The sequence below is a fragment of the Erpetoichthys calabaricus genome, chromosome 9 (genome assembly GCF_900747795.2).
Source record: "Erpetoichthys calabaricus chromosome 9, fErpCal1.3, whole genome shotgun sequence".
In the NCBI taxonomy this organism is placed as follows: domain Eukaryota; kingdom Metazoa; phylum Chordata; class Cladistia; order Polypteriformes; family Polypteridae; genus Erpetoichthys; species Erpetoichthys calabaricus.
The window spans coordinates 145199241-145227202 of record NC_041402.2 but is presented as its reverse complement, the minus strand read 5'-3'; the positions used below and the strand labels follow the sequence as shown (position 1 = coordinate 145227202).

At 34.8% G+C, this 27962-nt stretch overlaps 1 protein-coding gene across 1 annotated transcript in view; it reads left to right on the top strand.

Moving 5' to 3' along the window:
* The first annotated feature begins 473 nt into the window (after positions 1 to 473).
* The window catches only part of LOC114658199 (A disintegrin and metalloproteinase with thrombospondin motifs 8-like), a 47928-nt gene continuing 20439 nt past the window's right edge, over positions 474 to 27962 (top strand). The window contains exons 1-5 of the mRNA XM_028810297.2: positions 474 to 1536; positions 9537 to 9776; positions 11881 to 12013; positions 15698 to 15865; positions 24613 to 24905. Coding sequence (XP_028666130.1) covers positions 826 to 1536; positions 9537 to 9776; positions 11881 to 12013; positions 15698 to 15865; positions 24613 to 24905 — 1545 coding nt within the window. The 5' untranslated portion in view covers positions 474 to 825. The remainder of the gene's footprint in view (positions 1537 to 9536; positions 9777 to 11880; positions 12014 to 15697; positions 15866 to 24612; positions 24906 to 27962) is intronic.

Here is a 27962-nt window from a genome sequence, read left to right as displayed (position 1 = left end):
TTTAGCTAGAGCAGTTCAATTTAACTTTCCAAAGTCAAATCACCACATATTAGCCAGGAATAGTGGAAAATAACACACTAAATGCTGACATACATTCAGCGACTCGTTAGCATTTACAAAACCTGAACGCTCCTTACGTTGAAATTTGAGATAAAAGTGTTGACTGAAGTATCTCAACCATGTAGTCATTTGCGCATATGTCTAAAGGAGTACAAGTCACCGTGTCCGGGTCCCAGACTTGTCCGCTGTAGCACTGTGTAGCTCGAAGTTAATAATAGGTGTCTGGATTTCATATTTGATGTATTTCAGAATGGGGGAGTGTCCTGAGTTTCTATTGGGCTAGGCTGATCCAAAAGTTTTGCGGGGAGTTCCGAAAAGGAGGGGAGGGATATGTTGGGGGTGTGTGTTCGGAGACGGAATGGGGGATGGGGTCGAAATAAACCTCTTATGTCAAAGACGGACAAGAAAGTATAAATACCGCTGTTAGGAACAACCTGCTCTGGTGCTGCGGAGTTTAACGATCAGTTTTTTAGTTCTCTTACAATACTAGCCGAATGACAAGTAAAAAAAAATGCTATAAACCTAGTGGCAGATACATTTAACAACACGTACTAATTCTGATTTATTTGGATTACGTAAAATTACAACTCAAATACACATTGATAATTAGTTTTGTATTTATAAGTTAATATTTGTATTTATTATAATGAAGGAAAAGAATAACGATTGATGGAAATTTAATTGTTCAGAGTAAATGTAATTTTTTAGTATATACATATATATTTTTCCTTTTTTTGTTCACCTTGCTAGAGCAATCGCACAAAAATGTGTTTTAAGAGTTTCTTAGCTTTATTTGCTCTATTTATGACCACGCTGACACTTCCAACTGAATTGTTTGAATCTGAAGAAGTTATACCCACCAGGATAAACAACAGACGCAGCGGACGCTTTTGGAAAAGAAGCGAAGATCTCTCCACCTTCAAGATTTCCGCTTTTGGAAAAGATTTCTTTTTAAATCTAATCCATGATGACCATTTTTTATCTCCCAACTTTATGATTCACAGGGTCACAAGGAAACGTTTTCCTGACGGAGCGGACACAGAATCTCGCATTAGTAGAAAAAGTAATCTGGGGGTCATCGAAACGGAAGAGACAGTATCCGATTTGAGAAGGTGCTTCTACTCGGGCTCTGTGGACTCAAATGTCGATTCGGTGGTGGCAGTCAGCCTCTGCGGAGGAATTAGCGGCTCGTTTGTTAGTGACGGTGATGAGTACCTGATAGCACCAAAAAATACAACCCATGGAGGCAGTGAAGCATCGTACGAAATGCCGCATATGATCAGACGGAGAGTAGCAGGCAGCCATCAAACTGGACAAAGAGTGATGCCTGATAACACTGAGCTCTCTACTGCCAATAAAAATATCGATTCTAAATCGACCTTGAGAAACAAGCGCTTCGTGTCTGAGCCCCGCTTTGTGGAGACCTTGCTGGTGGCAGATTCATCCATGACAAACTTTCACGGTGATGATATCAAGGTAGGTAGATTTTCTAGCTACGTGACCAAAAACCACGTTTATTATTACATCTGACATTTTTACAGTTAGCGTGCTTAAAATGTAATTAAGAACTTTTGACATGCAAGTTCAACCAAACCATTTGCAAACTTTATGAGACAGCCTCGTAAATGAGGAGGCGGAGGAGGAGGTTGGGATGAGAATTGGATAAAAAACAAAGTATATTTATGCAAAATGGATAATACTAAATATGCCGAAACGGCATCCACCTTGCAGTGTATGTGCCTTTTAATAAAAAAAATGAAATTAGTACTCCAACAAACAAGACTCCATGGAAATCATTTAACATTACGTTCCAGACAAATATAATTTATTCAGACAATTCCTTTGCAACGTTTCATTTAAAAATGAGCGAAAATGGTTTTAGACTCAGTATAAACTATGGATGAGTCAGTGTGACGTAATATGCAATAGCTGTCACAAACACAAGACGTTAAAAACAAGGTTTACGATCAGACATAAATTTGGAGGTCATATTCAAAAGTCTGTATAAAAGAGTAGTACAAGCAAGAAACTTGTGTAAGTACTTGAAATAACTGATAACAGAAATCAAAGCTCATGTTGAATAGGCTGAGTACCACTTCAACCTTTTTATTTTACACGAGGTGAATAGGCTGCGCCTCGTCACATCAACGGAGAGACAAAACATCCTTCCACTTTTGTCAGATCATGCTTTTTCCGTTACTGTATCACAGGGGTACTGGAGCCAACACGGGCTACATTTTTGGTTCTTACTGGATGAAAGTCGTTTAAAACGTATCCAAACGTATACATGATCATTGCCAACATAAATCATTCAGATGTAAATGTTACATCATCACTGACAGCAATCAAAGGTGTTTCAAGAACATTCTGAAAAATGAAACATAATTTCTCAAAAAAATCATCTTTACTCTTTTATTCAGAATTTTGGAATTTCGGCCATTTAGCTGCACTAGTCATGAAACAAAAACTTGGTGTTTCGCGTTAGTCTGACAGGTACAAAATTGTAACATGTTCATCGGGCAGGAAAACAAACTTATTTTAGGGATAGGTTTTAAGGTTATGTTTTAAAACAATATGAGACGCATATTAAAATTTGTCTTTTTCTGTATTGTATCCTGAACGCAATGGGCGTAAAAGAGGAACCAATCGTGATCGTAGCGCCCGTTTATCGCAGAGTACTCACTCCTATGTAAAGTGCCGTAACACGGACGTCATTCAGATCAAACTAGAAACCACAAGTCTATGTAGACAATGAGAGAACCTGCAGACCTTACAATCTAGCGTTAGGAAGCTATGAGACAGACGCCCAAACTGCTGGCTACTACCTAAAAAGAGCGTCACACAATCATCACAAAATCTTATGTTCAGGCTTCTAAGTGCCCCATTCATACACAGTCCTGCGTGTGGCAAACCATGGTGTCGATATGACAGTCTGTCAGTTCGGAAACAAATACAGTTGGCTTACATTCGTGAAATAAAGTAACTATGCAGCGAGTTGGACGGCTGACCGTGTTGAAAGGTTTCACGCTTTTTCTGAGGATAAAATACTATCTGCAAATCATATGAGCCATTGTGTTTTTAAGTAACTCCACATGGCCAAATATGGGCATGAGATTTTAAAAGATTATATATATCACAAAAAAATCACCATATCACAAACACCGAAGTTGTTTCAAAGTGGACCCCTTAACTTGCGCAGAGAACAAGCTGCGCATGTGCCATTTGTAAGGTTCATTCTTAGAAAGACGTGCGTTGTAGCCCAGCCCCCGACGCCCAGTCGAATGCCCTAAATACACCAGCCTCAAAGAGCTGCCAAAAATAACGAAGCTTTCATGCCGTTACAGAGCCACCCAAATCGGTATGCAGTAGTGTGACCAACGAAGACATTTTGTAACCCCGTTTTGAATGGCGCTCAGACAAGGGGCACGCTAGTTTTAGCAGCGCCAGGCAGGCACCTTAACTCCAAGAACAATTATTTAATGTTTCTTCTAAAAGAACACGAATTACATTTTTATTTTAAAAGGTTGCAAAATCAACATTTAGGAAGACGTGCATTTACCAGTAGTTTTTGTTTCCCTTTTCTTCATGTCATTAATTTTCTTAAATGTATTTCACAAGTGAGGACTTCGTGATATTTTAATTTAAACTTTAATATGAATAAGCAGGGGACGAGCAAATATATGGCTCAGGGGTTCAAGGATTATTAAGTTGTGGGTATATTAAAACAACTTAGCTAAGTAAATTGTGAATTTGTATCTTTTAAATTTTAGGATATATTTTAAAGTAAGATTGACATACTTAAGAATGTTAAGCATAAGTAGTTAAAATACACACATACAATTTTATTCAGAACAAAATAAATCAATCCATCTAGATGGATTGTGGATGCTATAATATATAAAGAAGAGGACACAATAAGCACCGGTTCAAATATTATTTACAAATTAAGAGACTGGTAGAAAATATATCAAGATGCTACTGCAGATCCTGACATTGATGAACAGTAATATGTGCTTAATCAGTTAAATTTTTCTTCCAGCAGTCACCTTATGTATGGTGTGTCTGAAAGGAAAAATCAATAAATTAATGTAAATATAGCATTTTATATTAATGTTACATGTTTATTCTGCATGCCATTTGACTTGGCTCTGAGTCAGTGTCTGATCCTATGAATGGATGCAAATTAATCTATGTTAAAATCTTCTTCAGGATGTAAGCAATATCAGTGCTCTTGCTACTGTTATCCCCACCCTTGTTTTTGTGTTCTACATCCTACTAATCTTGATTTCCAAAGCCTCTCATATAAGCTTTGTGACGCCTTTCATTGTGTTGTTTACATGAAGTTCAAGTTTATTGTAATATGTGCATAGTGTATAGTGTACATTTCACAGTAAAATTCTTACTTGCATTTTTCTCCAGACACGGACTCACACATACAATGAAAACTATGCAACATACAATACATACGTGTGTGTGTGTGTATGTATAATGCATATACAGTATACATATACATATATGAAGAGCATGTATGTTAACCAGCAGTAAGGCTTGCTTCATGCACACTCTTAAAAATAAAGGTGCCAGAGTGGTTCTTCAGAGTGATTCCATAGGGGAACCATTTTTCCCAAAGGAACCATCCACTTGAAGGTTCCAGAAACAGCCTATGTTGGCTCCATAAATAATCATGAACAGATGATTACAGATTTGTGAAACATCAATTGGTTTCTGATTTTTAAAGGAATTTTGCTACATATAATAGCACTGGCTAAATTCAGATTTTCTTGATCTGTTAGTATCCTATTAAGTGGCCTATGGTCCATTTCAGATTTCAGATTTGTCCCCATATTTGGGACCTTTTCAAGGACTGAAGTACCAATTTTATATGCAAAGAATCTCAGAATGAAATGGTTCTTTGTGAAGCAATTGTTCTACAAGGAACTACAAAATCCAGTAAAATGCTGTTAAGGAACCACATGTTTTAAGAGTGCACAGAAGGACCTGCTTGTTCAAGATGCTCTTCTGCCAGCATCTGGACTTGAGCTTTTATTATGAAGTTCTTTATCATTCCTTTGAGCCCTTGGATATGTACTTATGCCAAGGAAGCTAATTTATTGACAAATGGTATGTCAGGATATCTGAAAAATTGTCCTTGCATTGGCTTGTTTGTGTGTAAGCATACTTTTTCTTTCTCTTTGCTGCAGTCCAGTTGGTTCTTTGTATCGAAAGCCTACGTTTTGCATTGTTTTTATGCCTTCTGCTTTCTTCTGCAGAGTTTCAGGACATGCTTGCATTTAAGTCCTTGAACAAACCATTGACTTTGTCTTTTATCCAACTCATAGAAGTTATTTTGACCATGGCAGTAATGTATGCAGACTTGTTATTTTTTATTGTTAACTTCCAAGAATGTAATTCATAATGTGGTTACATAGACTGAAAGTTGTCCAGAAGCAATGTCTGAGAGTCTTAAATTATGTTTACAAGTGATGTTAATCTATTTATTACTATTATTATTTAGTGTCAGAATCTGCCTATGTTAAGTACATTTTGAAAATGTGTTGATCTTTATAAGACATCAGTTCATATGGTCTTCTAATTACTTAATAATAAGACATTATTCATAAACTTTCTGATCTACATAATCTTCTGCAATATGACACTGCTCTTAATAGAATTTTACTCATATTTGTGTATGTTAATTTACAGGAAGTTTATGTTCTTGAACTGAAGCAGAGCTATTGTATATGGATGGTGACAGTTTAAAATCTAAGATCTAATAACAGTACCTGTATGTTTAAAAGCTAAGTTAGAGGATGTTGTACACCTTCATACTGGAGGTTTCTACCTTAGTGGAAGGGCAAATTCAGACAATTCACGAAAATGTAAATTTCCTGTTGCAGTACATGTGTGTAGTGTACCATTTTAAACATTATAATAAAAAATAAATCAATATATTCAATAATGACTCTATTTTATTGAATATGAAAAACATGTTTATACAGTATTCCTTTCATTAATGGTCAACTGAAGTCCTTTGTTTCTTAAGGTAAAAGTAGTGGCTGGTTAAACTAGATGTCTCTGAAAGCTTTTGTTTCTCTTTTTGACATATAGTAGTATGTCAGTAGCTATAGAGTTCACCAAAGTGTTGCATCATTATTTGAAAAATATGGAAACCAAAACTGCTCAGTCTGAAATATGCATGTCAGTTTGTTTTGAATGGCAGGCCTAAACAAATATTTTTTTTGCAGTGCCTAATAAGCGTTTTAGTAAGAATTCATTTTCCTTTGCTAGCAATAAGGTGATTTGTTCCAACTTAGACTCCATGCTTCTCATATTACTGCCAGAGCATCTGTTCAAAATATGGAGTTAAATGGCTGGTTCCCAGTTATTTGAACACATTTTTCAAATTTAAAAACGTTGCAGTCCCCTGAGTAAGCACAAAATAATTTCTTCTGATGTTATTCACATCACAAAAAATGTTACTTAGATGCCTTCCCTGAAATATCTAATTCAATTGAATTTCAGTATAATTCAGTTCATTTTTGATTAGTGCTCCTCACTATCACCAGGATTTCAGTAGCTGAAAACCAAGGGACATTTGGTGCAATCTTAAGAAACAGGTTGCCAAATAAGATGGGGGTTTTGCTTCACTGTTATATGTCAGGTATGCAACTGTCAACAAGTTTTTATTTATTTATGTGGTAAAGAATAACACATATAAAATGTATGCATCACATGGGTACAAATTAAGCTAGGTATACTACAAATATGATTAGCATTACGGTAATGCATGTTTGCTTCTATTTTTTATTATAGATTTCCTAATTTGTTTAACTCACATTTACAGGTCAATAAAGTATATATTTTTCCTGAATGAACAGTTAAGATAATGCTATTTATATTAAATCCTTTGAACAGCATTTGTTCTCAATGTGTACTGTACATTATTTTAGCTCTATTTTACTCAAACGTGGCAGGAAAGCATCAAGGTGGAGAAGTTGTGGAACGGCTATGGAATAAAATTGAGTTTTATTGTATCATGTGAAGGATGCAACACAGCAAAGGTTAAGTGACTTGCGGGAGGTCATTCACAAAGTTAATGGGACTTGACCCAGAATGACCCAGTGATAATGAAGAGAATTGAATTGTTCTCTTGCACTGCCTTAAAAATTATTCCTGTTTGCAGCTGAAAAACTAGAGAAGAAAAACAAGTCTACAGTGCACATGACAGAATGCCTTGCATGCCTGTATGTATTATTATTATTGATGAATTTTAAGTTTGTAAATTAGGCAAATTTAAGGTGTCAATCATTTACATATGTTAATGAGTATTACTGGTTAAAATGGCTGATTTGTAATTTATTATTCACACATGACTACAAAGTCCCAATTTCAGCAGCTTATTTGTAATCTTCCTTATCTAGTCATTAATTAATCATGTATAAATGCTAATTGGTTATTGGAGAAACCTTGTTAATTGCATTAGCACTGCTGAAACCTGTTCACTTGGACTGCAAGATACTGACATATCTAAAGCTTAATTTAGGGTTCAAAAATGACCAAGATGAATCAGCTTTTTCAAGAAACACGTCAGTGTATTGTTTTTTTTGTAGAATGAAAGTTATTCCATGTGACAGATTGCTACTTTTTGATTATTTCACCAGCTTCAATGCTTTCCCAGCAGTCCTTTTAATGCCAGTACTTGCCAAATGTTTAACCACAATAACATTTTTTATTCCTTTTCTTGGCAATGATAAGCTCGATACCAAAGTTTTCCATTTCTGTTAATCACACATTCTCTAAAGTAGTTCCGTTACTTCCTCCATTTGAAAGGTGCAGCTAATGTTTTTCTAATCAATGCAACATCCTAGCAAGTTTAACATAACATAATGTAACATTCCTTAAACCGGTTGTATTTTTATTTATGTGATTGTAAATATTATTTATTTGTAAAAGAGTGGTGTGTACTATTGCTGGACACCTTCAAGATCTATAATTAAATTGACATTTATTTTTTAGCCTAATTTAAAAACAATAAATGTTTTCAGCTTCATACAATTTTTATTTATTACATATGACAAAACTAGAATAGATAATACTCTGAGTCCCTAAAAAGTTTATTCAACCCATACTTTCACTCAGCTTATATTCAAGCACACATATAAGCATAATTCCTACTTGTTTCTCTTCCTTCCTTCCTTTCCTGTCACTCTTTTCAGTGAGCTCTGTCAGCCTCCTAGTGATTGTGACTCCCCAAATGGATAAGAGGGAACTCCTTTTATGCAAGACCTGTGTGTACGTCTGGTTCTAGGGCATAGCCCATTGGTAGCACTTTCAGGTCAGATAGAAGCTGACCCAAATTAAGGAGAGATTCTTACAGCTGCACCCTCTGGCGGCACCTAGGGATGCCGACAGGGTTGGCCTTCGAGGCTACATATTTTATAATACCCTTCAGGTATGCAAATTGGGAGACAACTGGAAAAACACTGCCACCTTCAGTGTTGGAGGATAAACTGTCCCAGTCTAATTAGTATACAAATCAGTAGCCATGGTGACTGGGTTGCTTCTTCCATTGCACTGTTCATCCATTATGGCATCCTGGCCGTCTAAGGCACCTTTCTCCAACCCATTTGGGACTCTAGTCCTTCCTTGTCGTGACTCACAATATTTAAATTTTACAAGATCATATAATTTTAGTGCGATATTTGTTTCTTAGGAATCAAGTAATCCCTGATCCAATTAAGATAACTATCCAGATTCTAGAGAAAAACATTTTTTTGTTTTTCAGTTGCCTAGTGTTAGAATTCTACATAGCTTCAAAATGTACACTGTATTAATGCAACAAATATTATATTTATGTCTGTATAGCACAGATCATATAATAGTTGAAGATATCAATATTTTCTCATACAACATTTCAAAAGCAGTTACAGAAAAACGGGTTTTTATAAATTCTAATTGCTACAATGCAAAAACTGCATATTGTCAATATACTCAATATTTCAGTACTGAGTGAAGTTAAATATGGTGTGTTTTTAGGAATAATGAAAATGTAAGAATGTATTGTAAATGGCAACTGATATTAATATTTTTGTGTTCTGGCGTTCAGGGGTGTCTTGCATTGGATTTCTACGTATTTTCCAGTAATTAGTAGTAGAAGTTATTGTAGTAGTAGTGCATATATAGTGTCCTGCCAAAATCTAATTAGTAGCACATCATTGATTGCAAGGTTTCCTATCAGTGTCTAACCAGGCAGATTCAAGTTCATTTCATGTGTTCTGACATTTCTAACCTTATGTTTTAGATCTACAGTGGCAATTTTTCTTGCAATAGTTTTTCTGTACTAATTCTGGAATTAATTCTGCAACAGGAAATCAACAAATTATAAAGTTTTTTTTAAAGCTTTAGCCTTCAAGTTGAATAACATTTGAGACAAATTGTAGATAAATACTTAATTTTTCTTTTTCTTTCTTTTTCAGCACTACATTTTAACCCTAATCTCTGTTACTGCTCAACTGTATAAACACCCAAGTATTAAGAACTCTGTACATCTGGTTGTTGTGAAGGTCTTGATTGTAGAGGATGAGGAAGTGGGCCCATCCATTTCCAGCAATGGTGATTTGGCTTTACGCAACTTCTGCACCTGGCAACGGCACTTCAATACTCAAAGTGACCGGCATCCTGAACATTACGACACTGCACTACTTTTTACCAGACAGGTGAGTTTGCTTAAAGATAAAACATTTTGGTTTGGGCTGCATGCAACATGGAATATTTTGCTACTACAGTGTGTGTTAAAATATGGAATGCATTTTCTGTCACAAATAATGTGTTTCTAATTTCACAGTTGATTCTTAAAGAATTTCTCTATTATTTTCATATTTCTCAGACAATTTTTATATTGATTTATTATATTTATTAGTATTTGTATGCTGAATTTGTTTGTTGAAGATAAATAGAAATGAATACAAATCACATCATGGAAAACAATATTTAAAGACATTTTTGTTTATCCCAAACAATATACTTCCAGTTTGTCTCCCAGTGCCTACTAAGTTGTGTACTGTATATTCCATAATCAAAAAAAAAAAAAAAATCAGTAAAAAAACAAGTGGGAAACACAGTGGCCTAAATGTTTTCTTCCAGCTTCAAGGAAGACTTCATTTCAGTCTCTAAAAGTTGATATACTATATGTCTGTTTTTAAGACTAAATTTTATATATTCAGCAATGGGGGAATAATGTTGGCAATAGTAACTATACCTGTTGGCAGAATATTACTTAGAAAGCCCACACTTTGAAAATAAGAGCTATTTAGGCGTGTCATTTATATATTTACTGTATCATAATGTTTATGATTTTTACTGCATTCAGTTTGCATTTACTTTGAAAAATCTACTTCAGTTATAATGTTTCATGCTGATTCTGTTCAGATTCAAGTTCTAAGCATATGACATTGTCCATTCCTGATGAGGAAATTTGGAGACCACAAGGTGTTATTGAATTATCAACCTGTGGCTCTGCAGTATGGATTTTTATACCACATCTACTATCAGTTTGGCTGTCAAAATTGTTCCCATGGGTTTATTGTTTTTGTCATCATTTTTGTGTAAAAGTAACAATCTGGGTTTAGCTTACCCAATAAGTAAAATGTCAGCTTCAGTTTTGCCCTTCCTGTGTCGTGCAAAAATGAACGCTCTCAAACAGATAGGCGATCCCCTGTACTTGATTTGACTGCTTTAACAGCAGTGACTGAAAAATTACTGTTAGTTTGTAATCTGCTTATACCTTGGAGGGGGCTCCATAGTGGACCGCTGTTGCCAGTCTTATGACTCCTGGTAATAGTATCAAATGTAGGGAATGTCATTTGACTTCTAACAACTCCACCATACAAATTTAAGTTCTCCTATCTCTATTCAGGGCAAAGGATAGGAATAGGAATATCAATTTTGAAGAGATTGTCCATATTTCAATTGGTTATGAAGGATTTCCTCTCTATTTGACATCAGTGTCACTTTGAACTGTCTTATAGACGTTCTTAGTAAATTTAAACTTTTGGTCTGGAGGACAGGGGGTGCTTCCCAGTGATCTTCAGCCTCCTATCTCATGAACCACGCCATGAGTCATGAGTCATCACGCTTAATGTAAAAAACATATTTTTGCTGAAAGATACTCCAGAACTAGTAAGCAACTATGGCCCTGGTGTCCTAACATATGACATTATGTCATGGTAACACCTTGTAACAGGCATCTGTAAGCTGGTCAGTTGGAGAGTCTCATGTTTATTCTCTAGACAGGAGCACTAGCTGTGGACAATAAAGTCGTGTTCCTCCTATACATGGCACAGAAGGCAATATAATACCCTAAAAGTATATGTTATTCCCTCACTTATATATTATGACAGGAGTATGAAAGGATCACTATTAGTTCTGTCCAAAATAGAGGTACAGTTGGTCACTTCTAGGAAAATGACTGAGCAGAAGTATGCACAACTGGGTAACACTGTCACGTATAGCATTTAAACAAACTATTAGAGTTTTAATTTACAGTTTTAGAAACCCTTAAAGAAACATCACTTTGATGTTTTATGAACTGTAATTTCAGATTAGAATAACTTTTGCAAGAAGAAAATAAAAAAAAAGTTGCAACCAATCAGAAAAATACAGCTCACATGTTAATTTCTCAATAACTGTAAATACACTGCTGTAAACTGCAATTAGAAATTCAAAAGAAAAATGTAATATGTCTGATTAATTTTATTATTGTCATTCAGTTATCATTGTAAAAAGTTACAAATTTAGGTAAAGAAAATGTACTGTTTACAGGACATCTGTGGAAAAAGAAGCTGTGACACCTTGGGAGTAGCTGATGTGGGAACCATGTGTGATCCAGAAAGGAGCTGTTCAGTAGTTGAAGATGATGGACTTCAGGCATCTTTCACTGCAGCACACGAGCTAGGTAAAACAGGGAATGTGTTGGGATGGCACTATACATGAGAGTATGACTAAATAAAATATGACTATTACTATTTATTAGAATAAGAGCACAGTGTAATGTGACATGTGTTGATGGTGCTTGGGCTGTTTCTATTTAATGCATATACATTTCAGACTAAAGACAAAGTCAGTTTTGAATTTTGTTATAGGCTGTAAAATTCTTTTCTGTTGTGTTCAAAACATAAAAAATCAGAAATACATAAGATATTTAGTAGTTGCTGCATAATTCTAATATACTTTATATAAAATGCCTTTCCTTATTTCTTTGAAAAGTGTATATATTTTATATAAATATATATATAAAATATATAAATATTTTATATATTTTATATAAATACCTACTGGTATTTGGCCTGATTTTTTAGACTTAACCAGGGATAATCTTTTAATTTTTAAATAGTGAACAGTGGAATGCATTTTATTGTGAGAGAGGATAGTCAAAGGCATTGCAAATAAAAATTGCTTTCAAAAAACAAAATTTAAATAATTAAAAAAAGAGGTTAATCACATTTCTCAAGAGGGTGCTTGCATTGTTGCCCTGTACATAATTAGATCCAACAACCAAATGTAATTACTCTGTTTAGACAGCATGCCAAACTTCCATTCACCGCTGCTCTTTGAAAGCTTAAAACTATATAGGTCACATTCCATCATGTATTCCTCTTAGATCAAACAAAATGAGCCAATTTTAAGATCAGATTGAATCCTGTAATAGGAAAGTGTTTTAAAAGTATGATACATTAATTAAAGATTAATCATAATTAAGAGTTTAATTCTTTAGCTACTGGTTGACTAGTTTTTATGGAACGTTTTGTAAATTTGCTTTATACATTTAACTTCAATATTTAATAGAACTGCGCCAAAGTAGACCCAAGTACATTTGTTAGGATTGTTATGATATAGATAATTGATATTAATGCTTGAAAACAAATAATCTGTCAATTCATTTCACATTTTTATTGATAAAAACAAACATAAATTTTAGTATGAAATGTAGATTTTATCCTGATCACTGGCCAGGATCATTAGTTTGTAAAGTGATTCCCATTAAAGATTTAACCTTTGAAGATAACCTCTTGACATCACAACCACACAGGTTATGAATATTCATTCTCATTGATATTTCTAGTTCATGTTTCTTAAAAGAAATTGAAATACCAAAGAGCCCTGAGTGGTTAGCCCATATAATTAATAGAAAATCCAAGCAGTAGAAGCTACAAAATATGACCCTTAGAAAATAGAAATTAATACATTTCTTTAAGTTTCCTGAGACATCAGTTTCATAGTCAGTAAAGTGTCCCTTAAAAAAAGAAAAATAAATAAATAAAAGTAATAGTTTTGACAAGGAAATGCCATTCAGTCCAACAGTCTCTCTAGTTCCTCTCCAATTAACCTCTCCAAAATAACATTGATTCAAATGGTTACTCCTAAAGTTCTACTCTCTACCTCACTGCTTGGTAATTTATTCCATGTGTCTGTGGTTCTTTGAGTTAAAACAATCTTTGTAATTTTGTGCCGAATTTACCCTTAACAAGTTTCAAACAGTGCCCCAATGTACTTATTGAATAATTCCCTCTATAATTTTAAATTCCTTAAACATGTCACCCCTTAGTTTCAGTTCGCTTAAATTGAAAACATTCAGCTTCTTTAATCTTACCTCATAGCTCATACCTTTTAGTCCTGGAATAAGCCTCGTTGCTCTTCAGTGGGCTTTCTCAAGTGCTATGATATATTTTTTGTAACATGGTCACCAAACCTGTACACAGCACTCCAGGCGAGGCCTCACTAGTGACTTACACTCTTTATATTGTGCTATATAATCTAGCATCCTGTTAAGCTTATTTATCTTTTGCTGTACACTGTTTGGATGTAGATAGTGATGAGTGCATTGTGACTTCTCATAAGGGGTACTTTAAAGTTTCAGACATCCCACTGTGTATTTAAATGAAACATTTTTACTTTCTGCATTTAATATTTTGCATTTATTTACATTGAATATCATCTGCCACAAATTTGCTCAAAATTGTATGCTGTTCAGATTTCTCTGTAATGATTCAGCTGATTCTACAGTATCTGCTCTTCTACTTAGTTCAGTGTATCTGTGTATCAGTGTAACCAGTTTGTTATTTATATCCTTATCCATAACATTTATGTACTGTATTAAATACAGCAGCAACCCCAACACTGATCCCTAAGGGATATCACATTTAATAAATAGATGTTATCTGTTTCTGGTGATTTCTAAAATATCAACCTGTAGTATTTAATCTAAGCAATACTTCTGTCTCTACAATGTCCAAATCACTAGATACCTCCTAGGTAGTTCCTTTTACTGCTGGGAGATTATTAACATCTTCAGCCTGTAAACATCAGAAAAATGCATGTAGAGCATTTACTGTTTCGGTGTCTTTTTATTGTAGTTTTGCTTTACCATTTCTAATGCAGATCACCTCTTTACCAATGATTCTTTTATTGGTAAATTACCGAAAGACTCTCTTTGGGACATCTTTTACGTTTTCTGCAATGTTTCTCTCTGACTGCCTTTTAGCTTTCCTGTTGTGATTTTTTAACTGTTGTTTCATGCTCTCATAAGCTCTATGGTTAGCATTTGAGTTATTTATCTTTATCTGTTAATGATATGGGTTCATGTTTATTTATCTAATAATATAATAATACTTAATATACAGTATACATCTACACTATATATATATAAAATCATAAGCCTAAAAGTGCAACGATTTTGTGCAACAATTTTATGTGATATTTTTATGTCACTTTTTTTGTCACACTTTAAATTGGGCTTGTTTTAAAACCTACATCTACAGTATATGTTTGGTATCATTGTTTTCAGCATTTATCGAACTTTAATGTGATGTTGTTAGATTTTCAGATTCTTATTCCATTTTTAAATTATAAACTAAAATTTCAAGAAAGTTGTGGTTTTTATTTTTGATCGAGTAAAGTTTCTTTCATAGGAACAAACTATTAAAAAAATTATCTATTCATAATACCAATGTTTGTATTTAGGTGATCGAGTTAGCTGAAGGTTGAGGCGCCAAAGGTGTCTGGCTGGAGGGTTGGGCACCAAAGGCGCCAGGGGGGCTTGTCCCCCTAGTATATAAATAAAAATAATGTATAATAGATAAGCATACTCAAGCAAAACCCAAAGGATAAATAAAAAAATTAAACAAATCTAAAGCTGGGAACAGCATGGGCCTAGAAAAGCAGTCTTGAACATTTGCCTGGTTGTGTGTGCTGCCATCTTTGCTCACCTTCATTGAGTTTGCATGTTCTCCCCATTTCTGTGTGGGTTCCCTCCCACAGTTCAAATAAATACAGATTAGGTAAATTGGTATTGCTAAACTTGCCCTAGTGTGTATTTGTATTTGTGTGTGTTAGCCCTGTGATGGACTGGGGTCTCACTCTGGGATTATTCCTGCCTTGCACCCAATACTTGCTGAAATAGGCTCCATCTTTCCTGCGACCCCTCTTTGCAGAAGTGGGTTTGGAGGATGTTTACATGGATGAATGGATGGATATTTGGTTAATGAGAATCTTAACCAGCAGAGTAGTAGCAGATAAGGTTAAAAATTGTTTTTTTTCATAACTGTTTGAAATATATTAATTATATAATTTACTTGAGCAGGACACGTGCTTAGCATGCCACATGATGACTCAAAGACATGTGAGAGATTGTTCGGCAACCTGGGGAGGCATCACATGATGGCGCCATTGTTTATTCACCTTAATAAGACCCAGCCATGGTCACCATGTAGTGCCATGTACATCACCGAGTTCTTCGACAATGGACATGGTAGGTGGTATCAACATTTCTAAGATTTTTCTTCCTGTCACAATGTCAAATGATAAACTTTGGCTGACTAGTTTACATTATTCCCTGGTAAATTTAATTTTACTTAAAGATGAACCTAAAAATTTTAAAAACTACAGCTTATTAAATGCTTTAGAATTAATCCCAGCAAACTAGAAGACTAGAAAGACACAAAATATGTGAGTTTCACAAATCAGAAAGAAGTTACTGTAGTTTTGCAGAATAATGTAAATTAATTACATTATTTTCCAGATATTCAAAAACACCTGCTGAAATCCACCCAGTTAAAGTAATCAAAAATTAACTTTTTAGATTTATTACTGATATTGTAAGCATTAAATGGAAACAGTATTTATCATTTGGTATGCATTAAAAACATAATTATTGGAAAGTTATTAAATGTTTAATTATGGCATTTTCTTCTAGAGTTGGTTTTGTTCCAGAAAGCTTTTATTCCAAATCAGTTCCTTAATTGGAAGCCAATCCTTCCTGATAACAGAACCAATTAATTAATTTTATGTGGGTTCATTCTGGCACTTCAGACAATTGTTACTGTATATTGCAGATTTTTATTATCCAAAAATATCAGTCAAATGATTTGTAGACCAGAGAAGATGAGTAATCTTCAGTATTTCATGTTTTTCTCTGTTCCATTTCTTTCCAAATGTTTTATTAAAACAATACTGAGCACATAACATTGAGCACACACAGGCAGGGGTGGACTTGAACCATTGTTCAGGCCTCAGAAGAGCTACAGAAAAACTAGCATGTTATGTCAAAGCCTGGAGTCGTATAAACATCAATAGCCACTACACACGAGTAACAAATAGTGTGAGATCATACAACAGGTGGATTGATAGCAACTAGAAAACACAAAAATAGAACCTGAGATGAGTGATATAAACACCACTGATAAAAAGTGTTAAAACACCCTCATTTATTGTGTTCATTTCTAGTTTTTATTGAGATTAAAAGTCCAATGAATACCTTAAAATAGTACAAAGGTATGTGTAAAGTGCCAGAAGTTAAAAAAAAAGTTTAGGTTGCCAAAATCTGAAAAATCATGCAATTTTCAGAGTTATACAAAAAGGTATTTATGATGGAACAAGTAGCTTACAGATTTTCTGTAGCAATGGCACCTATCAAACAAGCTGTTGACATTTTCTACTTCTGTTGTGACTTTGGGTCTGCCAAACCTGTTTCTGTGAGACTATTCTTCATTTTCCAAGCTTCTTTTGATGGTTTAGAAACTGTACTCATGGATACCTTTGCTTTCTTTGCATTTTTAATGGTCAGTCTGGTTATAATGATCTTGCAGCCTTCCCTCATTAAATTGCCTTTTTCTCACCATTATGATAGGTATATATAGTGCAGTATTGTCCAAATAATTCTTCAGAGGGTGCAGTAGTTCATTTTGTTCCAACACTGTTTTTATACAGACAGAGGGGTTTGTAAGTTGTTATCCTATTACTTGCTCAGTGAAAAAAGCCTTTTTGTTTAAATTTGATAATTACATTATTTTCACTTTTTGGTAACGTAATTGTTTTTTAATCTCTGGAAGTTCACTGCTTACCTTTGTACCATTTCATGTTATTCACTGGTCTTGAGTAGTGGTGAATATACTGTTTTTGCTGTTGACCTTGTTTGCCAAATATTTTCCTGGAAATATGCTGTGTGGCTAGCTTAAATAAAATTTTTTTCCCAGCATCCCATGAGGTTTTGCCAGGCCAGTGTGGCATGACAGAGCCATAGAAGCCAATGTTGAATGGGACAGCCAAAGAGTAAGCAATATAATGCTGATCCCAATAGTAAGCTAAAAATTATTGGAACATTTGCAAATACATTTAAACACAACACATGCATGCAGAAGGAAACTGGAAATGAGTCGATATATTTTTGTCTTAAAAGTCATGTATGTGAATATGGACTTGTATGTAACATGTGAGGATTACTGAGTACTACCCAGAGTACTCAGTTGATACAAACAGAAAGGAGTGAAGAATCCACATGCTTTAGTGTCATTTTTATTTGGTAACAACGGCTGTGAAAGAGCAAAGGCATCAGGGTAAAAAAAAACAACTATTTTTGGTTTTGGTTTGAGAGTTGAGAACCTGCTCTTGAATCTGTGGGGAACAAACCTTAGTGAATTCATATTTCCTGACTGCAAGAAATGTTACTGTCTAATTTAATTTTATTAATTTTATGTCAGGAAAACACAGTGGTGCAGTGTTTAGCAATGCTGACTCACAACTTGGGTCACATTTTTGGCCACAATAATCAGTCCAGCATAGTTGGCAGATGTTTCCTAAGCCATCAGGGACACTTACATAAAAGACTATTACACAGTTATAATCCACTTAAATCTAGTTCAGTTTATCCTTCCCCATTGACTTCACTGCATTTTACTGAGTTTGGAAAAGTGAATTCAGCATATTTCACTCCTTACTAGCCTTGAACTGCTAAAATTTCAATATATATATTATATAAAAAAAATCCTGGGATGAGATGTGACTTTTTCAGAGAGATACTTTCAAGTCCTGCAAGACAAGACTTTGTGCCAAGAGATTTAACCATGCCCAGGGCCGGAAATAATAGATAAAGAGTAGGTGACAAAGTAGAATGCCGTAAAGAGGTTCAAAAACGTTGGTGCAATACACATGCAGAGCAGGTTACAGATAATGAAAGCACTAAAATTCGACAGTCTCAAAAAAATTATAGTAAAGATTCCTTTAGCACAAACAAACGGAAATTTGCTGTTTGGTGAAAGTGAAATCCACATACGCGAGCGGCAGAGACGTGAGTGGCTGGCACATAGCGCAGGCTGGGGGGTTGGCAAATGAAGCGAGCAGGGAATGAAACACCCTAGTATATATATATATATATATGGGGGCAGAGTACATAATGATAAAGTTTAAAATTATAAGTGATAGCCATGTCAAATATTAGAAACAAACAGTGTCAGATCAGCTGTCTATTTTGAGAGAAAGAGTGACTGAATGATCGAGGAGAGAGGAAGGAAAAATATTTACAAACGTTATTCTTGCATCGTTATTTTTAAAATATCATATATTTCCAGTTGCTTAGCTAAACTAAGATAAAATGAAAAAAAAAATGAAGATATATATTTTTTAAAATTAAATGAAATAAAATCAGGAACATGCCAGCAAGTTTAGTTTATCAGTGGCTTGCAGACGTTTAGCTTTATTCTCAAGCCACCAGTAAAGTTTCCCCATTGTTCTGTAAAGATACTGCTGACTCAGTCATTGTAGAAGGTGCTTATCGAGTTTCTTATCAATTTATTTCCAAACCAACTCAGATCACATTTGTTAACAACGTTCTGCTCAGGTGTGTAGGTTCTCTCTATCAGTACCTTAAAGAACAATTTTATTTTCAAATAGGATTGTTCCACTGCTGTGTGAAGTGACAGGTAAACACAAACACTTGCAAAGTAAGCTGGCACATTTTTTACTCATGATCTTCTGTCCTTAAGTTGTTTCAAATTAAGGTTTTATTGACCAGCACATTTCAACTTCAGGCATTTGAATTATGCCTTGATATATAATAAGAAAACCAGCAGCTTCCCACATTTGATATTAGACCTCATGTGCACCTTGGAAACTTCTTTTAGTGTGTGCTGCCGAATCAGTTGCTGTGCATGTGTGTTGCCCTCAGTTACAATTATATCTAACATACCGTCACTTGTGAACAGATTGAAATTCAGGAAGGGGTCATCTGTATCTGATAAATCAGTCTTGCACCTTGGCAGTTAGTAAAAGGCAGCTCTGAAAGTCACCCAGCACTCTCATTACACTATGCACAGTGAGACGTGACTTCATAATTTATGTGCAAACTCATTACCTTTGTATGCTTCATTATCACTAGAACTGGAATCAATATTGCTGTCAGGCAGTTTTTGAAGAACTTCACTGTTATAACACAGCAATCTGCTTTCTTCTTCATGTTCTTTATGTTACATATTCAGCTTTGTTGCTGCTGCAAATGTTGGGCCAACAGTCACCCTCTTTCTATACATGTAGTTCAAAGGAGAAGCCTAAACTCATAGGTGATGTGTGTGCAGCTAACAATTGATGAGTTATCTCAGGTCAAAGATGACTCAATAGGCCAGTCTAGAGGCAGAAATATTTCTCTTTTATACATCTTAATTAATTTTGGGATCACTGAATGCCATGAGGCCCTGTGCTGCAGCCCAGTTAGGCTGTGTATAAGTATGTTCATGGACAAGTGTAAATGGGACCAAGTTAGATGGTGAGTTGCGGGCTCTTTGTCTCATTGTTATTTGGCTAATTGCTAAGCAAAAAAGAAATAAATATACTGTAAGGAATGCACCTCTTTAAGTTTTTGTCCACACTACTATGTTTTCGTTTTAAAACAATCTCCATCACTAGTACTTTCATATAATTTATGGAAGTATTCCCATCAATACTAAAATGACTGAAAATACATGTGATGGAATCATCAGCCTACATTGGACATGCATGCAGAATAGACATTCTAAACTAGGCATACTCATTCCACTGTTAGCACAATTTTTATCCAGATTAGCAGCTGACATCTGATTTTCTGAGTCAGCTCGCATTTCACCTTCATCGGTCATTGTTTCATGTGGAGTATGAGAATGGTTGGGATGCTTGATTGGAACAATTGGAAGAATCTTTGTCATGTCAAAAATTACAGTTAGCTGTCTTATACTGTGAGCAGTCTCACATGTCAGTTTTGCCATCAAAATTTTCTGAAATTGTTTGTGCAGCAACTGCAGTGAGTGTGCATTGCACATGTATAGTCTGAACACCCATGGCACGTCAATCGAATTGAAAATGCTTGTTCATGTTTGAACACACATACAGCTGGTAAATGTATTACGCATTGTGAGGAGTCACTTGGCAACAAATTCTGAAAATCTCACAAAATGCAATATAGATGCTTACAGTTAAGCAACAAAAAAGCACCGTAGAAGGCAACTCTTTTACGCACGCTATTTTAGAATATGTTTTTATTCCATGAGAAGTGACCAATCAGGCAATGCGATGTTGTAATAAACAGGATCCAACCAGGGAAGAGTTATGTAATGAACAAGAATCAACCACAGCATGATGGAATCTGCATTTTCAAAAATGTTTATTTTTGCTCATCCACACTGAAATGCTGTGCTGGTGTTTTCAAAAGAATTCATTTTCTTTGTTTGAAAACACCAGTGTAGAGTGGATGAAAGACAAAAATGGAGTTTCTAAATAAAAAATGAATTATGGTGGATGGGGATTAAAAGAAGCTACTAAGGGTTTGGAAAACATAACAAGCTTAACAAGTGAGTTTCTGAAAATAAAATATAAAAATATTATCTAAATAATAAGTGTTTCAGCAGCCACAGTTGCTTTTTAATTCAAAATTGGGTTGTACTAAAAGACATGCAGTCACTGCGGTCCACCAGGACTGAATTGAAGTACTAGAGTATGAAGAATATGTATTTACATTCTATGAATACATTTACAATTTCAGGACAGTCCAGCAACACAATGATTAGTATTTGGGTGAGCAAGAGAATTCAAATCCAAAATCAAAAACAAAAATGGCATGCTAAGTGCAATGCATTGGGCATAATTTCACACAGCAACAGGGTGTGTACCTCTGCATGTGAATAATGTGTCCATAAAACTCATTGTCAGACTCCAAAATCACGGATTACAGTGAGTGTCATCTTTGGTCTTGTAGTGCTAAGCTTGTAGATGGTATAAGATATTGCATATTATGTCTGCTTTAATTGTTTGGATTAGAGCTCTGAATGTAGCATTTTTCAATGCAGAATTTCAATTTCTGTGAAACTCTTTTTTTGAAGTTCAAATTGTATTACTGTTAAAAGAATCAATTAAAGGTGACAGATGAGCTCAATCAATTTTCAAAGACTGCTTTTTCAGGATATAATCAAAGCAAACTTCTCAGTGTACTGAAACCATGCAGTTATTTTTATTTCCTTATCTCTGTATTGCCATGGTGATAAATATGATTGCATAAACAAAGGTTGTTAAGTTAAAATCAAGCATTTCTGAAAAACAAACCCATGCAGATGAACAGAATTAAGATTGGAATGGAAGAACAAATGAATCAGTTACATTTAATAGGAGATGACAAAGGTAACAATAACCATAAGTGCTAAGTATTGCATATTTAAAATTGTAATTCACCAGTTCAAATTTATATTCTGATATCAGTAACCAAATAGTTCCATCTAAGTAGGAATTTTACCTTGTTATTCAAAAATAATATATTGTGTGTTTTCTATTGACAACTTGATGAACAGCAAAGTGGGTCAGTGGTTAGTATTTTTGTCCCCCCAGCTTTAAGGTCTTGGGCTCAATTTACATGATTTCCCCATGATTCCATGGGCTTATTTTGGATACTCCAGTTTCATCCTATGCTGTCCATTTAGGTTAAATGTAAATTGAACCTGTTTATGAATGTGCCCTGAGAGAGTGAGATTCCACTGCCAAGCCCAATGCTGCACAGGCAGTGTGACTCATTGAAAACTATACAATAGATTTCATTCCACTCTTTGGTGGAGATAACAATGATATGCTTACCTGGCTACTTTAAAAGAGCAGAATTCAAACATTTATGTTAACAATTGCGTTTCTTTGCTTTAAGTATTTGGGGTCAGTAGCTAATATGAGTAGCACAATCAGCAGTTTATTTTAACGCTGGTCCAGATTCAGACAGGATCCCTTTGAAAATGCCAAAGGAATGTAATTATTTCAAATGAGAATATGGTTGCTATGGCAATGCTAACTCATACACGAGCAATCTATCTATTTGGGTTGCTTGGCAGCCCACACTTAAGTAAACTAGTCTAATGACAGTTTACTCCATACTTCCCGCCTTCCCTCCCTCCGTTTGTCCTTCCATCAATTTAACAATTTATAACAATCCTAATCCTTTTCAGGGAAGGGTGGACAGTTATGTACATTTAAAAGGAATACTCTTTCCAAAAATGACACTTTTCATGCATTGCTTACCCAGTGTTGTTTGTAGAAAAGGATCAAGAAAAGGATTTGATCTGAGGATTTTTGGAGAAGAGAAATGACAATGTTTATAATGCAAGTAGCTTCAATACTGAACCACAGCAAACAATATTAAAATGTTCATGAAAAAAGTTACTTATGTCACATAATCCACATGTCAGTTATCCAAGAGTATGTTCACAATGTCCAAATGCATGCATATATTTTCTAAAATATTGTTAAATAAGTACAGAAAATCAGAGTAGTGCACAGGAACAACAGGAAGCACATTCAAACAAAATCAAGTTTTTGAATTGAAGACAGGTGTCTTGACCAATGAACAAAAGGAAGAGGTGGGTCTTGCATGCATTTTTGTACATGGTGAGTATATCACTGGATAACTGATAAATACTGTAAATTCTTTTTACAAAGATGATGAATAATGTGTTGTGCTAATATCCCTCTAATATCTTTACTCAATGCATATTTAACTGTTCAGATAATTTCAGCGTTGATGACAAATAATTTAGTTGTAAAAACAAACCTCAGTTCACATATAGTTATAAAGCATCTCTTCCTAAAATACAGCTAATGGAGAATTTGCAGACTTACAGCCATGTCAGATTAGATGATTCTTCCAGTGATTTTCAGCCGTAGCCTTCATATACATAATTTTAGCTAGCCAGAAGCAGTTGGCAGTGTACTCCCATGATGGCCGGTTGCATAATGTGACATACCCAGTGACACACTCTGATAAGTTTGACTTTGTCTTTAGTCTTAGGGGTGGGCAATGTGTGCACAACAGCTGACAACCAATGAATGCTCCTCTGGAAGAATGTTGCAAATAATGCAGCAGCGAGGAATTAGGAATGGAAGTCTTTTGAATGTTACACATAGATTGGAAGCTTGTCTGTCTGGTGTCTTGTGGTTTTTATACCATAGCAGAATGGAAAAAAGAAAGGCCAAGATTGTGGATGAAATCGCTGTATAGCACCATCTTACTCAGGCAGCATGTTATTGGCTATCAAAAAAAGGGTTGAGCGTGACTGTGTAGAAAAGTCTCCACACAGTCACAAATTATGATATCTCCAGCATTTTTCAGTCATGCATTGACATAGTCCAGAGATGATCAACAACTGCAGTTGGCAAGTCTGACATATTCTCACATAATGAAATATTGGCTTGAGTTTGATGTCTTCGGGGCATTTGACCTCATAGTATTTAGCATGCTATTGTCCTTTATATTTTATTAACTGTAGGCCACAAGTCACCTCCTCCAACTGTCTACTGAGCATGCTTTCTTTACCTGGAACCAGTTCTGTGTCTCCATAGTTTTTAATATATCACTTCCTTCATTCATCTTATAACACACAAATAAGACGGTGTATTTCCTGAAATACGAGTCTGAATATCTGGAGTAAATCTGACTTTTAAATTGGTGGTAAACTCTCAGCTGCATTGTAATTTCATTGCTTGTGCGGGAACTTTGACACATAATGGACAATATACAGTGAAGAGTAATCTTATCATTCCTTTTCTCCAAATGCACATCAATGCACACAATAAAAACAAAGAAGATACCTAAAAAAGCAGAATTCCAGGTTAATTCCAATACCTTGCCACATTTACATCATAGGAGATGTAGTAATGTATTTACTTTATTACTCCCCAGTTGAGAAATTAAACATTTTGTATTGATTCCATTTTCTTTGCTGACAGGAGACTGCCTGCTTGATGCCCCGGCAAAGTCAATGCCTTTGCCCACTACCTTGCCTGGCTTGGAATATGACTTAGAACAACAGTGCCAGCAGACCTTTGGTGAGGATTTCCAGCACTGCCCCAACACATCTGATGCAGATGTCTGCTCCCAGCTTTGGTGCAGGGAGGAGGGACAGCTTCTTTGCACAACTAAAAATGGCAGCTTGCCCTGGGCTGATGGAACAGCTTGTGGCAATGAGAGGATCTGTTTCAACAAGGAGTGTGTAGAAAAAGAGGAGCTCTTAAAGCCAAAGGTACATTTTTAACAACTCTGTGTGTATGTTTTTTTTTTCCTTCTTTTTGTCTTTCTGACTCATCCTGGAATCAAATCATATCCATGTGTTTAGTTTTTGTAACTATGTGACACCTATATTATTGCTGATGATTCAGCATTGTGGCATGATAGAAGCTACTTCTTTTAAATCAATCAGCCATTACTGTTAGCATGTTGTGTAACTCAAAAAGCGGTAATATATTAGAAAAATATTATAAAAGCTTTGAAGCAACAGGGAAAGCATGAAAGCAAATCTGAAACACAAGCATACAGTAAATCAATTAATTGACCTAATTTAATTATATAAAATGTACTTAATAGCAAACACAATTGAAAAGCAATTTACAAAGTAATAAAACTCATTACCATATAATTAACTGAATATAGCTCAGTTTTGCTTAAGGTCATTAGAACTTTCAGTTTATATTTGATGCAAGGATAATTCTATTGCTTATAGCCTGCCAAAAAAGAAACAATTCCCAAAACACATGCATTAAATAAAGCTTGAATTTTTTAACAGCAGTTATTCCAGATTGCACAGCAGACCACAACTACAAAAGGCTCAAACACTTCTCTGTTGAATTCCCCTCCTCCATTAATTTTCCATGCCTGCTTTTCCCATTACAAGTTTATGAGTAGTTCAGGATTAGAACTGCATAATATGATATTTGCCAACTTTCAAAATTAGTTTTTGAGTGGCAAACGAAAGCCATCTGAACAGTAGCAGAGTAAAAACTTTGTATGATATCAAGCTGCAATAAGTGTACGTATAAAAAATGAATGCATTTCCTAGTAGCACTGTGCCTCTTAATGCCATTTGCCTTCTGGCCTTACTGCATTTCCAAAGACAATGAGAAATACTTACTGAACAAGTATGTCTTATTACAGGTTTACACGGAGCAAGAGTGCAGTCCAGCAGTTATGTCAATCACTGCTAAAACCTTCTATAATATATATTTTATATATAAATATATATGTATCTTTTTGTTCTGACTTTGCCTTCCAAATTATTTTCGCTCAGAATGCTGACCCATCTTTGAATTTATCCTTAGTCAAGCAAAGTATACAATGTGTGGCCATTTGTGACCCGATAACATTTTCTGACTTAGCCGTTGTAAGTGTGGAATTTGAATATTCTCTCCTTGTTCATAAAAGGTTTCTCTGGGCACAAGAGAGAAATAATCCAAGAGAGGACCCTAGACTACTGCAGACGTCACACACACACACACACACACGCACACACACACACACACACACACACACACACACACACATACATACACAGACACCCTGCCATAATAGTTCAATTTAAATTTGACAATTAACCTAATATACATATCTTGTATTAACAAGAACAAGAAACTAGAAACATAAAAAATAAAATAAACATTTTTTCTCATAAAACATACAGTATCAGTGCTTTACTTTGTTATCTTCTTAGGGTGTATTTACTCTTTTTGAATATACTTTTTTTTTTCTTTATTTCGCCTTATACAATTTCTTGTATTAGGAATTTGGTAGTTTTCGCATACCCCTTGGGGTCAGAGCGCAGGGTCAGCCATTTTACAGCGCCCCTGGAGCAATTACAGGTTAAGGGCCTTGCTCAAGGGCCCAGCAGAGCAGTGGCCTTTTGGCAGTGACGGGGATTCGAACCGGCAACCTTCGGGATACCAGCACTGCTCTTTAGCCTTAGAGCCACCACTCTGCCCTATACTATTACATAAGATAATGCAGATTTGAAATAGATAGATAGATAGATAGATAGATAGATAGATAGATAGATAGATAGATAGATAGATAGATAGATAGATAGATAGATAGATAGATAGATAGATAGATAGATAGATAGATAGATAGATAGATAGATACTTTATTTATCTATCTATTTCAAGAAATGCATTGTTTCATCATTTTCTTATGATGTTGTTCTTGATGGCTTTGTAAAAACACACTATTATACCTACAGTATAACATAAAGTGCTAAATAACAAAGCTGAATGATTATCCATCGATCGATCGATTGATTGATCAATCCACCCCTCTATCCATTCATCCATCCATCCATATTCTTAACCCTCTTCTCCAGAGCAAAGTCATAGGGAAGCTGTAGCCCATCCCAGCAGCCACATGGTGCAAAGCAGGAACAATCCCTGGATGGGGTACCAGTCCATTTCACTTTGATTTAAAAAAATGGGCTCATGTTGCATACTTAGTTCAATTCAGGATAAATTCAAAGATGTTTTAACATGCTAAGTGAAAATAATTTGAAAGAAAAATATGGCATCAATATATACATACGTATATATTGTATATTACATTGTAATATACAATATATACATTGTACATTGTATATTATAGGAGGTTTTATCAGTAATTGAACTAACTGCTGCAAGAAAGATACCACCATTTACCTCCAGGGCAGGACACTGTTTAAAAAGAAAAAATGTAATTTTCTGCAAGGATGATACTTCATAAAAGTTTGTCATGATTCATTTCTCACAACAAATTGCAAATTTTAAATATTTTGCGAATAGAGTTTGTACTGTGAGCCAGTTCTACAGTCTAATGCAGTTTCTATTTTTTTTCACTTAACTTAATGTTGAAATACTTTTTATGAGAAAAATATATCAATTTATCAATTGGTTCTAATAAGAAAATCATTAAATTCAATTCTTCGAATTTAAATATTTTTTTAATTGCGAAAATGGATTTCAAGTGTATTAGCATTCTCCATGGTAAGAGTGGTTATAATAAGTTATGGTACATAACACACATTCTAATTCTGGGTTCATCTTTGTGAGACAAGCCTTTATCTCTGAATTAGATATGTCAGCTAATAATAAAGATTACAGTGTTTTATATTTAAAAGATATCATTTGAATAAACAGTAAAAAAAGATGTGCATTTAATATTCTAGGGACCACTAGTGTTAATATTGGTATATGAGGAATACATATGAATAGACTATCAATGTTATTTTCAAAATATCATTTAATAAACTTTCACAAACAAGCAGAAAGTTTTAAACACTTTTGGT